This window comes from Moschus berezovskii, chromosome 21, assembly GCF_049115385.1.
Source record: "Moschus berezovskii isolate FMDL1 chromosome 21, NW_MosBer_1.0, whole genome shotgun sequence".
In the NCBI taxonomy this organism is placed as follows: domain Eukaryota; kingdom Metazoa; phylum Chordata; class Mammalia; order Artiodactyla; family Moschidae; genus Moschus; species Moschus berezovskii.
In genome coordinates this window covers 14,836,438-14,852,740 of record NC_142480.1, presented here as the reverse complement: position 1 = coordinate 14,852,740, position 16,303 = coordinate 14,836,438, and the positions used below count along the sequence as shown (strand labels likewise).

Below are 16,303 nucleotides of genomic sequence, written 5' to 3'. Positions count from 1 at the left end.
GAGAAAGCCCACAAGCAGCAGCAAAGACCCCGTGCATCACACACCCAAACATTTAAAAAGTAAAACACAATATTTTATCATCGTGTGTACCAAGATATTAGCATATGTGGGCTTCCCTGGTGGCTTAGCGGTAAAAAAATCCACCTGCCAATGCAGATGGGTTCGATCCCTGGAACAGGAGACCCTCTGGGGAAGGAAATGGCAACCCACTCCAGTATTCTTGCCTGGGAAATTTCATGGACAGAGGAGCCTGGCGGGCTACAGTCCATGGGGTTGCACAAGAGTCAGACATGACTAAGCGATTAAATGAGAACATCAACATATGTACCAGATATTGACATATGTACCAAGAAAAAAAGTGCCAGATCTTTAATTCTAGAAAATCTAACTTCAGTCACCGTTAGAGCTAAACAAAGTCAGCATACAACACTGTCCACTGTAACAGTCAATAAACATCAATATTCCGCTGACACTGGGAATGAGTTCATAGTAAATTCTACTAAAAAATAAAGGTACACTTCCTACTAACAGGCTCATAACCACACATGGATGGAGACCAAGATTAATGAGTAAAAGATGATAACATGTGAGAAAACAGTAAGAAACAATGAGAAAATACATGCTGTTAAGCAGGAGATTCTAAACTTCATTAGTTTCCAGGGATTAAAAATAATACATAAAATCTTTATACATGACAGATTCACCACTCTGTTCTCTACAGATATGGAAAGCATGATGGGACTGGTTAAATAACCGACCAAAGGTGAGACAGCAAACCCATGGTTGGGAAAAACAGAAAATCTTTCTCACAGGAGGAGGAAGGAAAACGAAGCGTTATCAGCTAGCTGCAGAGGGAAGAGGGATGGAGGCGGAAAACCAGGGTAATTTTTCTATTGAAAGAAATCTGCCACATAGACCCAAGTATGTATTACCTCAGTTACTTTTCTTTCTACTTCTGTTCCATCCACATAATACACATCTGTGATGACACGAGTGACAAGTGTGCGGACCTCACGAATTGTCCTCATGTGGCGATGTAAGACATGGCCGTGCGGGGGCTGAGGCATATCAAACTCTTCCTCTCCCTATGACAGAAAACAGAGAGCACAGGCATGAGTCTCACTGCAAACTGGCAGACTCACAAGTCAACTTCTTCATGATGAGCACTGTTCAGAGGTTCCATGAATCTCATGTGATGGAATTTTCCAGCTGCTGTTTCTATTCTCTTATGGGTAACACTAGAGATGGGCCAGCTGTCTAGTGAGAGGAGTTTGTATCGGTTTTATCTAAAAACCTATTTCAGTCTAAATCAAAATCATAACATCTAGCACTTATATCTAGGATTTTTAAGTGAAATTTTGATCCCCTAAAAGCACATTAGAGATTGTAATCCTTCTGATTCTGTTGCTGACTTATCAATCAGCATACAATTTACACTTGCAAGAGGTCTTCAGATAAAAGGAAGGCATTCTTTAGAACTTTATATAAAACAGAATAAGATCTGAAAATCTCAGTGCAGTCTGTTTTTCCTGCATTAGTAAGTGAAAACTATGGTATATTTATTCCTGGTGCAAGATACATTGATTTCTCCTAGAATTAAATATGAAATATTTAATGTATTCCAAATAATAGACTGTAACTAAAGAGCTGAGCTAGTGTCCGGAAATAGAGGACATTAGCAAATTAGGATTTAGTATCTAGTTATATGATAAACAATAGTCAGTAACATAGTTTAAATGAGACCCTACATTTTTATGACAACTATTACATACATGTTTTTTCATAACATCTGTATCACATTTATCCACATCCACAACCCCACCCCTTCTACCCCACAGCTCTGTAACTGTAAAAGGAAATGCATGCTTTTTTCTCCCACCTGATTTCCCCTACAGTAGACTGATACTACTTTCTGCAATCAGTGTCAAGGTCAGTGTCAGTGTCAAGTGTCTTTCAGGAGAGTTATATGTACCACCACAATAATGATGAGTGAGCCTGGTTTTTCATTACACTGTGGTAATATTTTACCTAAATAATTTACCTGAAGAATTCCCAGTCCAACTTCATGTTAGGGTGAAATATCTACAAAAATTATGTGAATAAATACAAATAAAGTGCATGGAAATTTATTCAACCAATTCCTTAAAATAATTCTGTCTATACAAACAACGCTGGTTAATGAATGGTCAAGGTACCGGTCTGTCACACAGCAGTCACCAGGGTGCCCCTGCATAAGAACCACAGCAGCCTGGACCTGCCAGCTGCACTCACAATGATTAGACCCTCGATCACAGAAGTCTAAAAGCTTTTTGTGTGCTTTACGTATATCCTTAAAATGCGGCCAAAAGCCTCCCTGTAGTCTTCCATTACAACAGCCAGGTAAATGATCACATCAAGAGAAATACCTAAATAAACATGTCTGATAGAGTAAGAAAGAAGAGAAGGGAAAGAGGGCAGATAAAAAGAAAGTTACGCTTACTCTCTTCAAATAGTATTCTGAAAGGAGGTTTCTGTAAAGATACGTAACTTGAGGATCTTGTTATAATTAAGGGAAGATGAAATGAAAATAAAGCCACACTTTCACTTCACAGAAAACCTGGCTTCAGGCCTACCTGACACACAAATGGAAATTTAAGGAATGTCAAAGGTAGGCTGCCTATGCTTTTCTCGGAGCCTGACCTAAGTCCTACCCAGACTGCAGGAGATAAAAAAGCACCAACATTCAGATGATGTCCATACAGCCCTATCATTTTCTAATCACTCTTCAAAAGATGGCATACCAATCCCAATTTCTGTTACAGTACCCATCATTTATATTTTTTTATTGTGGTAAAATATACTTAACATAAAAATTACTGACTTTAACCACTTTTAAATAGACAGTCTGTAGCATTATGTACATTCACACTTTCACAAACACCACTATATCCATTTCTCCATAACTCTTTTTATCTTTCCCAACTGAAACTCTGCTCCCATTCACTATTCACACTTTTGAGCACTCTTCTTTCCTTGGCAGGAGAAACTAGCTTTTAAATGTGCTGTTTCACTCTGCATGACATGGCAGTAGTATAGCCTAAGTAATGGTTGCGTTGGTAACAGCTGCAGTAGTGGTATTTAAAACAATGATCAATAGGTTGCAGCAGCAGCCAGTGTATACTGAGCATTTACTGTGTGTCACACCCAGCACTAAGGGCTTTGCAAACTTCATCTCATTCAACTTTCAAGACATCTAGATGATGTCTGACTCTAAAGCCTGGGCCTTAACTAACATTCTGGCTCACTCACTGGCTCCTAATCATCACGACACAGGAGCAGGAATTATTTCCCTAGTTGACAGAGGAAGAATATGAGGAAGTAAAGAAAGACACAATCTAGTGGCACTCATGTAACTGCTGTCTTTAAGATACAAGTTTTAACCCTTGTTATAAAGGCAGAGAAACCAAATTATTATGTGGCAGAATACAAGCACTTTAAGGATAAAATAAACAGCTACAAAACAGGGTCTGATGTGCTACAGCTTCTATATCCAAAAGGCTATGTTATTTTGAATCTGTATGAATTGATAAGGTCTTGGGTCTCAGAGAGTGTTAGTATAAAAGGCTAATATAAACAGAATTTTTGGAGAGGCACGGATAAACAGAACAAGACTACACAAGCTATGATTAAAAAATAGAAAAGCAACATAGCATAATGAAAAGAATACCGATTCTGAAGTCAGATATGCTGAGTTCAAATTCCAGTTCTGCCACCTACTGATGGCAAAATCTTGGGCAAGTTACTTAACCTCTCTTCAGCTTGGTTTCTTTACCTGTGAAATGGGAATAACAATACCAACCTCATGGGTTGTCTTGAGCACAGTGCTGATATACTGCAGGTGTTCAATAAATAGGAACTATATTATTTTTATAAAACAACCTGGACAATTCAAATGAGAGGTACATTACTAGTAAAGCTTTCCTAGGCAGATTTCAAGTGATGATGCCCTACTGAAAAGGCAATTTAACCACGGTTACTAATGAAATTTTATGAACTTCCTCCTGTTAGCATGTACATTACTACGACTTCTTACCCCCTCAATTTTCACTAGTTCCTACACATGCCTACTCTATTTCTAAAAACCTGTTCTTCCAGTCTCACATTCATCAGCCCCAGAACTTTTCTTCCCACTATATCTACTCTTAGCCTCTTTCTGCAGTCCCTGGTTACCTGGGAACTTTCCCTGTTACTGCTGTTTCCAATACTGTGATACACTATCCTTCACACTTCTTCTATTCCTTCCGGGAACCATAGTGAAATCAACTTGGGGGAGAAGCAATTGGCTCTGATGGTTATAAAGGAGAATGAAAAATGACAGCGCAAGACTGAATGTGGAAAAATATTGCAGGACCCAAACTATACTCCTGGCTTTCTCATCCAGTAAAGACCTACTTGACAAACTCTAGCACCAAAGACTGTATAAACAGTCTTTGACTATAGCTACTCATAACATCCACCACCCTGTCTCTTATCCTGGATAAACTGTTTTTGTCTTTTAACCACTGGTCTGTATAAAATGGTCAAGAATTATTGTTAAGTAGAAGTAGCACAACTTAAATTCTCTGGGAATCCAGAAAGGTGAAAACAGGGCCCCGAGGTACCTACGTGCTCTCTCACCTGGCTATGGAGCGACTCTGTATCATCCCCAGGAGCACTGACTGGTCTCTCACCAGTCCCCTTCTCAGTCTGAACTGTGGCATCTTGTCTTCCAGAGTTCTGGTCCACTGTACTGGTCCCTTGTTCACACACATTCTTTACAGTCTGAGTTGCTGCTGAAACAGTTTCTGGGACCCACAGGGAATGTTCTATAGTCTGGATCCCTACGTTATTTTGGCTGGGCCTTTCAATCAAGGCCTTACTAGGTTTCTCCTGACTGGTACTCCATTCTCCTTTCTGGCCTTCTGGTGTATCTATCTCCATTGCTTCCCCTTGAGGACTGGATGGCTCCTGTATGGCCATCTGCTGGGAGGTAGGAGCAGCAGGCTCTTTGACAGGACTACTGGGCTTCATGGGCTGTTGACTCTGCCTGGTCCCTTGGTCACCTTCAAACTTTCCCTTCTCCTCATCATCTTGAGTACTCGGAAAATGGAGCAAGTTTCCCCTGTAAATGAAGCACATAAAGAAACCATGTTTAAAAAAAATAAATCAAGTAAGTGTGTGTGTGTCAAGGGGGAAACCATAATTGATGATCTGAGAAATGTAGGGAAGGGTGAAAATAAGGTGACCAGGTATATCACCCTACAAGATTTCTCATCTAATTTCTTCCTGTGAAAAAATAATGGTACACAGGATTAGTCCACTGTGACAGTAAAATAGCCACAAAATTTCTCCTCTCCATTAGCTATGAACTCTGAAACCTGACATAGGAAAATAAGGTCAACAAAAGATGTAAACCATTATTGAAGCCATAGACAATGAGGGCAATTTAGGGATCTACTTTAAAAGAGATCAACTAGGTTGACACGTCTCATTTGGCTTTATTAATGGTTCTAACATTCCTTAAATGACTCCCAGCATTCTAGATATTGTTCATTACCCCCGTGACTAATAATTTTAGGAAAAGAAACCCGATCTTTAAAGGAAAGAGTTGTAGGTGAGATTCTAGTTTTGCTAGCTATACTGGCAGTATCTATCTACAACAAACCATTTCAGAATGATTTGGTTCTTCAGAGTATTCCTTTTCATTAATCTTCCCATTTGGTTATCAGTGATTTATTTACATGTCCCACAAGCATTTGATAAATGTCTCTTACAAACCAGATACAATGAAGCCCTGAGGTGCAAAGTAAGTGCTTAATAAAATCACTTTCAACAAAAGAAAGTTCTCACAATCAATTAATTGCAAAAATCTACTTACAGATTAAATAAACTAATTGTATTTAATATAACTATGTTCATGTAGAAAATGTCCATAATGTCTTTTTAATAAATCAAAAGTTCAGACTCTATGACATAAATAACAGCAAGAACCTCTATGATCAACCTCCTAGAGTAATGGAAATGAAAACAAAAATAAACAAGTGGGGCCTAATTAAACTTAAAAGCTTTTGCACAGCAAAGGAAACTATAAACAAGGTAAAAAGACAACCTTCAGAATGGGAGAAAATAATAATAAATGAAACAACTGACAAAGGATTAATTTACAAAATTTATAAGCAACTCACACAACTCATATCAGAAAACAAAACTCAATCAAAAAGTAGGAAAAAGACCTAAGTAGACATTTCTGCAAAGAATACATACAGATGGCTAATAAACACCTGAAAAGATGCTCAACATTACTCATTACTAGAGAAATGCAAATCAAAACTACAATGAGATATCACCTCACACCAGTCAGAATGGCCAACATCAAAAAAATCTACAATGAATGCTAGAGAGGATGTGGAGAAATGGGAACCCTCTTGCAATGTTGGTGGGAATGTAAATAGATACAGCCACTATGGAGAACAGTGTGGAGATTCCTTAGAAAATTAGGAATAAAACTACCATACAGAAATGTACATGGAACAACAGACTGGTTCCAAATAGGAAAAGGAGTACGTCAAGGCTGTATATTGTCACCCTGCTTATTTAACTTATATGCAGAGTACATCATGAGGAACGCTGGGCTGGAAGACGCACAAGCTGGAATCAAGATTGCTGGGAGAAATATCAATAACCTCAGATATGCAGATGACACTACCCTTATGGCAGAAAGTGAAGAGGAACTCTAAAGCCTCTTGATGAAAGTGAAAGAGGAGAGTGAAAAGGTTGGCTTGAAGCTCAACATTCAGAAAACAAAGATCATGGCATCTGGTCCCATCACTTCATGGGAAATAGATGGAAAAACAATGGAAACAGTGTCAGACTTTATTTTTTTGGGCTCCAAAATCACTGTGGATGCTGACTGCAGCCATGAAATTAAAAGACGCTTACTCCTTGGAAGGAAAGTTATGACCAACCTTGATAGTATATTAAAAATCAGAGACATTACTTTGCCAACCAAGGTCCATCTAGTCAAGGCTATGGTTTTTCCCGTGGGCATGTATGGATGTGAGAGTTGGACTGTGAAGAAAGCTGATCGCTGAAGAACTGATGCTTTTGAACTGTGGTGTTGGAGAAGACTCTTGAGAGTCCCTTATACTGCAAGGAGATCCAACCAGTCCATTGTAAAGGAGATCAGTCCTGAGTGTTCACTGGAGGGACTGATGCTAAAGCTGAGACGCCAATACTTTGGCCACCTCATGCGACGAGTTGACTCACTGGAAAAGACTCTGATGCTGGGAAAGGTTGGGGGCGGGAGGAGAAGGGGATGACAGAGAATGAGATGGCTAGATGGCATCACCGACTCTGTGGACATGAGTTTGAGCAAACTCCGGAAGTTGGTGATAGACAGGGAGGCCTGGCGTGCTGTGATTCATGGGGTCGCGGAGAGTCGGACACGACTGAGCGACTGAACTGAACTGAACTGATGGACCCAGCAATCCTACTACTAGGCATACACCCTGAGGAAGCCAAAATTGAAAACAATACAGGTACCCCAATGTTCACTGCAGCACTATCTACAACAGCAAGAACATGGAAGCAATCTAGATGCCCAATGACAGATGAATGGATAAAGAGCCTGTGGTACATACATACGATGGACTATTCCGTTCCGTTACTCAGTCGTGTCCGACTCTTTGCGACCCCGTGGACTGTAGCCTACCAGGCTTCTCCGTCCATGGGATTCTCCAGGCAAGAATACTGGAGTGGGTTACCGTTTCCTTCTCCAGGGTATCTTCCCGACCCAGGGATCGAACCCAGGTCTCCCGCATTGGAGGCAGACGCTTTTAACCTCTGAGCCACCCGATGGACTATTACTCAGCCATAAAAAGGAACACATTTAAGTCAGTTCTAATGAGGTCGATGAACCTAGAGTCTATTATACAGAGTGAATTAATCAGAAAGAGAAAAATATATATTGTATATTAATGCATATACACAGAATCTAGAACGGTGGTACTGATGAAATTATTTGCAGGGCAGCAATGGAGACACACACACAGAGAACAGACTTATGAACACAGGGTGGGGGGAGGAGGGAGAGGACGGGATGTACAGAGACAGTAACATGGAACTTTCATTACTATGTGTAAAATAGATTGCCAATGGAATTTGCTGTCTGACTCAGGGAACTCAAACTGGGGCTCTGTAACAATCTTAGAGGGGTGGGATGGGAAGGGAGGCGACATATGTACACCTATGGCTGATTCACAATTCTGTAAAGCAGTTATCCTTCAATTAAAACATAAATTTAACATAAAAACACAATAAATCATAAGTTCAGTGAGTTACTGTACTATGAAAAACTACATACTAACGTATTTTTAGATTGCATTAAATATACAGTAACCACAGGCTTCCCTGGTGGCTCAGTGGTAAAGAATACCCCTGCCAATGCAGGGGACACAGGTTCTATTCCTGGTCCAGAAAGATCCCACATGCCATGCAGCAACTAAGCCTATGAGCCACAACTACTGAAGCCTGTGCACCCAGAGCCCATGCTCCACAACTAGAGAAGCCACTGCAATAAGAAGCCCGCACAGAAGAGTAGCCCCTGCTGACCACAACTACAGAAAGCCCGTGAGCAGCAAAAAAGACCATAGGCACACACACATGCACACATGCGAGCACATACACCAGATTAAGGGCTTTCCTCATGGCTCAGACAATAAGAATCTGCTTGCAATGCAGGAGACCTGGGTTCAACCTTTAGGTTGGGAAGATCCACCACCAGAACAAAGACAAAAAGAATTCATTCTGAACTAATCATGGAAAGACATTTGGAATGTTTCAGGCTGCCATGTCTGACAAAGCATAAACTGAGATATACCCAGAAGATAAAGTCAGGGTGACAAACAGTCTAGAAACTATGTATCTTGCTGCTGTAAGTGTTTGGCCACAGAAAGATAGAGCTAGCCACCTAGACAGAAAAAGCTGTCTCCAACTTGGGAGGAGCTCTCACCCTAAGAAGCTGAACAGACCTAGGCAGACAGAAAAAGGAAGCATGAAGAGTTCTTTAGGGCTTGCTCTGCATCTTGGAGAAGAAAGGAAAAAGGAGACATTTCTGAGGTTTTTATCTTGTATAGCACAGCTTACCACAACAGGAGACCAAAGCAGGGTTTACAAGAGAGTTCTGGCCAAAGAGAGTCTGGTATATCGGTTGTTAAGAGCTTGGATCCTGTCAGGAACCTCCACTGAATGAGGATGTATGGCCCAGTAAAGAACAGGTCAGAGTAAAACCACCAGAAGACTGATGAGCAACACCAACCTGGTTTATAAGTGATCATACATACAAATTACTTAGCAGAGTGCTAGATACACAGCAGATGCTCAATCAGTATTAGCTGTATAAGACAAAGCATGGACTGAGTACACATTTGAATCTTTAAGACATCTAACATATCAACACCTAAGCAATAATAAAAGTGAGCCAAAAGCTAGAAGGGACAGGATTTGATTTACCATTTTAAGAATTCAATTATATTGTTCCCACCTCTAAACAAGCCTAGACACTTTACCTCAGTTCAATTCAGTTGCTCAGTCATGTCCAGCTCTTTGCGACCCCATGAACCGCAGCACGCCAGGCCTCCCTGTCCATCACCAACTCCCGGAGTCCACCCGAACCCATGTCCATTGAGTCGGTGATGCCATCCAACCATTTCATCCTCTGTCATCCCCTTCTCCTCCTGCCCTCAATCTTTCCCAGCATCAGGGTCTTTTCAAATGAGTCAGCTCTTCACATCAGGTGGCCAAAGTACTGGAGTTTCAGCTTCAACATCAGTCCTACCAATGAACACCCAGGACTAATCTCCTTTAGGATGGACTGGTTGGATCTCCTTGCAGTCCAAGGGACTCTCAAGAGTCTTCTCCAACACCACAGTTCAAAAGCATCAATTCTTCGGCACTCAGCTTTCTTTACAGTCCAACTCTCACATCCATACATGACCACTGGAAAAACCACTTTACCTCAGAAACTATTTAGGGCATAACTTCTGAATAGAATTTCAGTTTTAAAACAAAGCTTCATTTTATTTTTGACTTTTTAACTCCTAATTTGACAAATATCAGGCTCCCTTTCCCCCAAAAACTGTTAATCAGAACAATTCCTATCTCTCTAAAGACTAAAGGTATCTCATTGCAACAGCAGCAACATTCAGCAGATTCCAGTCAAATATCAGAATTTTGCTACTTATCTTTCTCGTGTCAGCATCAAATAAAGGATGTGCAAATCACACTTTCCTCCAAGAAACATCTATCACAAAGATGTGTATATTAAATCTCCCACAAAACAATAGAGAAGGAAATTTTAGCACCAGAAAAGAGACAGACAAAAGAAATTCAATAATCTTAAGAAGGACCACACTTCCCTTTCTTCATTAGTTTAGGCTACACAATTCTACTCTGGTCACTATATGTTAGGTTTATAAACTGATGCCAAAAAAAGCAAATTTTTAGCAGAAAAAGCCTGGGTAAAATTAATCCAAAGTGAAATGTGGAAGAATAAACCTCCATATTTAATAAATGTCTAACCATTCTATTCTGAGCATAGGTAGGTCTGTCTGAGGGGGAACTGGAATCAAGATCACCTGAATTCTCAGGCCCTTCTTCCATCAAGGTTAAACAAAAATCACCAGCATCCTAGTCTATTATAAACCATCTAATAAAATAGAAAGGAAACACAATGCAATCAATAAATTTCCTAATTGCTGGGCCAAGACCACACTACTTTTGAAAACATACAAGGTGGTACTTCACCCAAGAAGTTTCCTGATACAACAAAGGATGTGATCTGGACTATCTGATTCCCAAGAATACCAACAAGTTCACATGTAATCATCAGAATGTTTAGTAAAAGCACTAATGTGCTTCTCTTATATATTTCTACCAATAAGGAACACAGAAATTATGTTGCAGGAAATTAGGACTTGAGTGTCAACAGTGTAGGTTCAATCCCTGGTTGGAGAACTAAGACACCCCCCTCCCACAAGTTAGAGATAGCCAAAAAAAAAAAAAATTATGTTGCAAATAACACTATTAAGAGTATACCTAATGACAAAACACTATTCTATTCCCTAATTACAAATTACTGAATTCTAGAGATATAAGATTCTTAATGAAGATACAAGCTTATTCCACTGCCATTACTTATTTCTCCTACACCAAATATAAGAACCATATATTCCAAACAAGATACCTCTCTAATACAGAAGAAATACTTTGTAACTCAAAAACTTTTTCCAAGCTTCATACCTGTTCTAAGAGATAATAAATTATTGGAAAACTTTAACTGCATCAAGTCTGATAAACTTTTAAATTTGAGCTGTCAAACATCCCATTTTGCTGTATGGAAAACTAATGGAAAATGAAAATTCTATTAAAAGTTAACATGTCTAAAACTAAGTAAAAGAGAATAATCTTAGAAATTCAGGATGACATATTTTTATAAGTTATAAACACCGAATCATTTTAAACTGACAGAACTGGCAGATAAAGACAAAAATCTATCTATAGAACATTTAATAAAACGTCTCATGACATCTCATTTATAAAACTACCTAGAATACGTCACAGCCCCTCAAATAAAACAGTAAGCTCAAGTTCACACAACAGTAGCAGTATATTCTAGATTGTGCTACCAATCATTTTGTGAATCCATACAGCCCAAAAGATGCTATGAAAATAATGCTCGCCTGATGGGTGCAGAGGAGGAATTCTGACTTCGAGGCTCATCCTCTTGCCGGTCTTCACAGACACAGCTAAACACAGACGTGGTCCTCTGGGAACTAAGAAATAAAGCAATACACTGTGTTAACTGTGAAAGGAAAGTACCTCTGAAAATTATCCTTTTAGGTACAGAGAGAATAAAATTCTTTCTCTGAATCTGAAAAATCTGAATATCAAATATTTGATGACATTAGGAATCAATGCCAATTTTAAAAGCATGATAATAGTACTGTTCAGTTCAGTTGCTCAGTCGTGTCCGACTCTTTGCGACCCCATGAATCACAGCACGCCAGGCCTCCCTGTCCATCACCAACTCCTGGAGTTCACTCAAACTCATGTCCATCGAGCTGGTGATGCCATCCAGCCATCTCATTCTCTGTTGTCCCCGTCTCCTCCCGCCCCCAATCCCTCCGAGCATCTGTGGTTAAGTTCAAATTAAAGAATTCTTATCTTTTAGAGACAGTATTGAAATTTATTGAAAGATAAAAATGATACAATGCTAGAATTAGCTTTAAAAAAATCCAGTGGACTGGAGAGTGTGGGAAGCATTCATAAATGAATCAAGACTAGCCAGAAATAGGTAATTTTGGACCCTGGGTGATGAATACACGGCAGTTCGTGATACTACTCTCTTTACCTCTGCATAGTCATGAAATCTTCAATAATGAAATGTGTGAGAGAGACAAGATGGAAGCAAGTAATCTGAACAGTGTCCAGCTACAGACAACATTTAAAAACAGAGTGGTACTGCTTCACCTAAACACAGAGACAGCATTTAAACTACACTAACAGAGTTCATCACCGACTCGATGGACATGAGTTTGAGCAAGCTCTGGGAGTTGGTGATGGACAGGGAAGCCTGGTGTGCTGCAGTCCATGGGGTCGCAAAGAGTCGGACACAACTGAACGATTGAACTGAACCGAACAGAGCTTACTTTAAACTATTACCTATGGTGAAACCCAATGGTAAAGTCAAAGATTCTTAAAATCTGGATTCTCCTATATAAAATTTGCTTCACAACAATATCAGTGAATCTCATTCTGTGATCCTCCAAATCCAACCCTCTGCCTCAGGTTTTTCCCTATTTTTCCATCCCTACATTCCACCCAAAGGGTCCAGAAAGTTTCAGCAGCATATACTGTTCCCGCTTAACAAGTACATGTACAAAATGATAACAAGTTGTGTTGGATTTTAACAATTTTGTTAAAACCGAAAGATCAACTATAAACTCCATCTTTTTCAATACAACATTAAAGAGTCTTTAACTAATAAGGAGTCAAAGGTACTTATCTTTCAAATTAAATAAGTAAAAAAACCAGAAAATAATTAATCTCTCTAGACATCAGTTCAGTTGCTCAGTTGTGTCCGACTCTTTGTGACCTCATCAATCACAGCACGCCAGGCCTCCCTGTCCATCACCAATTCCCGGAGTTCACTCAAACCCACCTCCATCGAGTCAGTGATGCCATCCAGCCATCTCATTCTCTGTCGTCCCCTTCTCCTCCCGCCCCAAACCTTTCCCAGCATCAGAGTCTTTTCCAGTGAGTCAACTCGTCGCATGAGGTGGCCAAAGTATTGCAGTTTCAGCTTTAGCATCAGTCCTTCCAATGAACACCCAGGATTGATCTCCTTTACAATGGACTGGTTGGATCTCCTTGCAGTACAAGGGACTCTCAACAGTCTTCTCCAACACCACAGTTCAAAAGCATCAGTTCTTCGGCGCTCAGCTTTCTTCACAGTCCAACTCTCACATCCATACATGACCACTGGAAAAACCATAGCCTTGACTAGACAGACCTTGGTTGGCAAAGTAACATCTCTGCTTTTTAACATGCTATCTAGGTGGGTCATAACTTTCCTTCCAAGGAGTTACGTGTCTTAATTTCATGGCTGCAATCAGCATCCCCAGTGATTTTGGAGCCCAAAAAATAAAGTCTGACACTGTTTCCCCATCTATTTCCCATGAAGTGATGGGACCAGATGCCATGATATTAGTTTTCTGAATGTTGAGCTTCAAGCCAACTTTTTCACTCTCCTCTTTCACTTTCATCAATAGCGTGACACAAATCAAAGGATTTAGATGGATCACTTACAACTGAGGATCAAATTTAGTCCACAGACAACTTAGTCAACAACAATTTTAGATGACCCATCAAGCAGGAAATTTGATTTTTAAAAATTCAGGTTTCTCTTTAAAAATTTAAAGAGTTGGCAACAGTAAGTCTGCATGGTAATGACTGGCTGGAAATGAATATGGGCTACCCCCCTCTAAAATGAGACACACAATCAGTTGGCCATCGTCGTCAACATTTCACTCTTGCACCTAGACTGCTTTACTGATTTATAGCACCTGTCTAGACTGATTTAAGAATCCTCACCTATACTTCAACAACCACTGCTAGTACTTTCATACTGGATGACTCATACAAGAAACCAATGAAACAATTCTATCCTCACGGCCACCAGATGGCAAAGCTTACCACCAGAGCCTCAGGATGGGGTCATATTCAAACTATGACAGCATTCGTGACAAAGCAAAAACAACAGGACTGTAGCTAATTTGGCAGGCAGAAGAGAATATGACCTGAGGCTAAGGCTGGCAAGGGCAGACCTCAGAAAGCATAAGGTCTATGGCTACCCCTGTTAACTTCCCGTTTCCTCACCAACAGTAACAACAATCTCAAACTCACACCCAGTAAAAGAAAAAAGGCACTCTCACATGAACAAAAGGAAGAAAGGGAGGCACCGTTAAATATCTTGGTTCTAAATATAGCAAAAGCTTTATTAAAGTATTAATAAGAAAGCCTACGGTTAGATTCAACATACTGCTACATGGTTTATGCTCAAATTTCATTTCAAATTTTTTTTCTTTCTTGATAAATTATCTTCCCCTCATTACCAGTGGCTCTGTATATTAAACTCCTCTAAATAGCAACCAGCTCTGGTTACCTGGCAACAGCCTCAGCAACAGCAGCAGATCCATTTTTTCTTTCACCAGTTGCTGGCTCTGAATAAAAACAAAAGAAAGAAAAGAGAAACACAACTCAGTATCACACCTTAAGACCTCTTAAAAACCTGCTCAGCCCCAATGATACTCTAAAATAATGCTTGAATTTCTGAAGCTATTGAAAGCCTCTTTTCACTATGACATTAAAAAAAAATCATAAAAATAAAAACCTGATCTACTAGTATTTGCAACAAATAATAAAAAGGAAATGAGTAAAAATAAAAAGTGAACATCAAAAGATTTATCATGTAATGACGTCTTTCTCACGTCCACCAATTTTCTTTCAAACTCCCTACAGAAAATGACTCAGTTTCTCCAGAAGTATAATATAATAAATTACTAAGAAGTAAGATTCAAAAATGAAAATGAAATTTATGAATTTAAAATTCACCTCTTCTAAGTAAAAAAATAATGTAGTAAAAAAATTATATTTAAAAATTTCAAAACAAATTTAAAGAAACTTCTGAGAAAGTTTACAAATCTGAAACTAACACAACATTGTAATTCATCTCTACTTCAATAAAATGTTTTAAAAAAGAAAAAACTTTAGTAACTATGCAGGAAAATTGCACAAATTTTAAATAGTGTTAAGAGAACCTACATATAGAAGATACTCAAATTCTTTCCAAAGAGCTTTTGGGACAGATATTTGAAAAATAAAACACATTTTCAAGAAAGAACCTGTACTAAAAAATTAAAGGTCATACTGAAAAGAATTCCATATTCTCAAAGCAATGCCACAGGATTAAAATGTATTCATTTACCATTAATTCTAGCCTTAGAAAAAATTATAAATACTTTAAAACATTTCTAAAACAGTCATAACCCAATATAATTTGAATAGTTCATCAAGGAGGCAGCTGAAGCTTGGTGGTCAGAGGCCTGGCTCTGAAACAGAAACCTGGCTCAGGCCCTGGCTCCAGCACTTAGCGGTCCAAGCTGGGGATAAACTTCATCTTGAGTCAGTTTCCTCATGTATAAAATAAAGACAAAATAGGACCAACCCAGGGACTCCCTGGGGGTCTAGTAGTTAAGACTGCACTTCCACTGCTATGGACTGGGGTTCAACCCCTAGTCTGGAAACGAAGATCCCACAACTTACACGACCAACCCTCATAAGTTTGTTGTGAGGATAAAATGGGGAAAACTATTAGTATGGTGCCCGATTATCAGGAAAGGTAGTAAAATTTACTAATATGGTCATCTTTAACATTTAGCTCCATTTAAGGTCTTCCCAACTGTAACTTCAAACCTAAAGATTCAAAGCTATCGTGTACTCTCTTACTAAGTCCTATCTGATTTCAGAGAAGATGACAATAATGATGAAAATATGTTATACTTTATTTCTCCTGAGGTTCTAAATTTTCAAATCAATAAGCACTGAGAAGCAGAACTTCACTCTAATTCAGAACCAGACTTCTGGTTCTTGGAACTACTTTGAATTCAGGCTACTTCATTTACTAGCTGTGTGACTCTAGGGAACATGCTCAACCGTTCTGTGCCTC

At 39.3% G+C, this 16,303-nt stretch overlaps 1 protein-coding gene across 6 annotated transcripts in view; it reads right to left on the bottom strand.

Annotated features, from left to right (window-relative positions):
- TP53BP1 (tumor protein p53 binding protein 1) overlaps window positions 1-16,303 on the bottom strand; it is a 93,050-nt gene that overhangs the window by 21,914 nt on the left and 54,833 nt on the right. For 5 of the 6 annotated variants that reach the window (XM_055418331.2, XM_055418330.2, XM_055418333.2 and 2 more), the window contains 4 exons: window positions 14,741-14,798; window positions 11,757-11,849; window positions 4,657-5,140; window positions 933-1,085 (listed from right to left, as the gene is read on the bottom strand). In XM_055418331.2, coding sequence (XP_055274306.2) covers window positions 933-1,085; window positions 4,657-5,140; window positions 11,757-11,849; window positions 14,741-14,798 — 788 coding nt within the window. The remainder of the gene's footprint in view (window positions 1-932; window positions 1,086-4,656; window positions 5,141-11,756; window positions 11,850-14,740; window positions 14,799-16,303) is intronic. The other variant, XM_088829466.1, reaches the window with a different exon arrangement.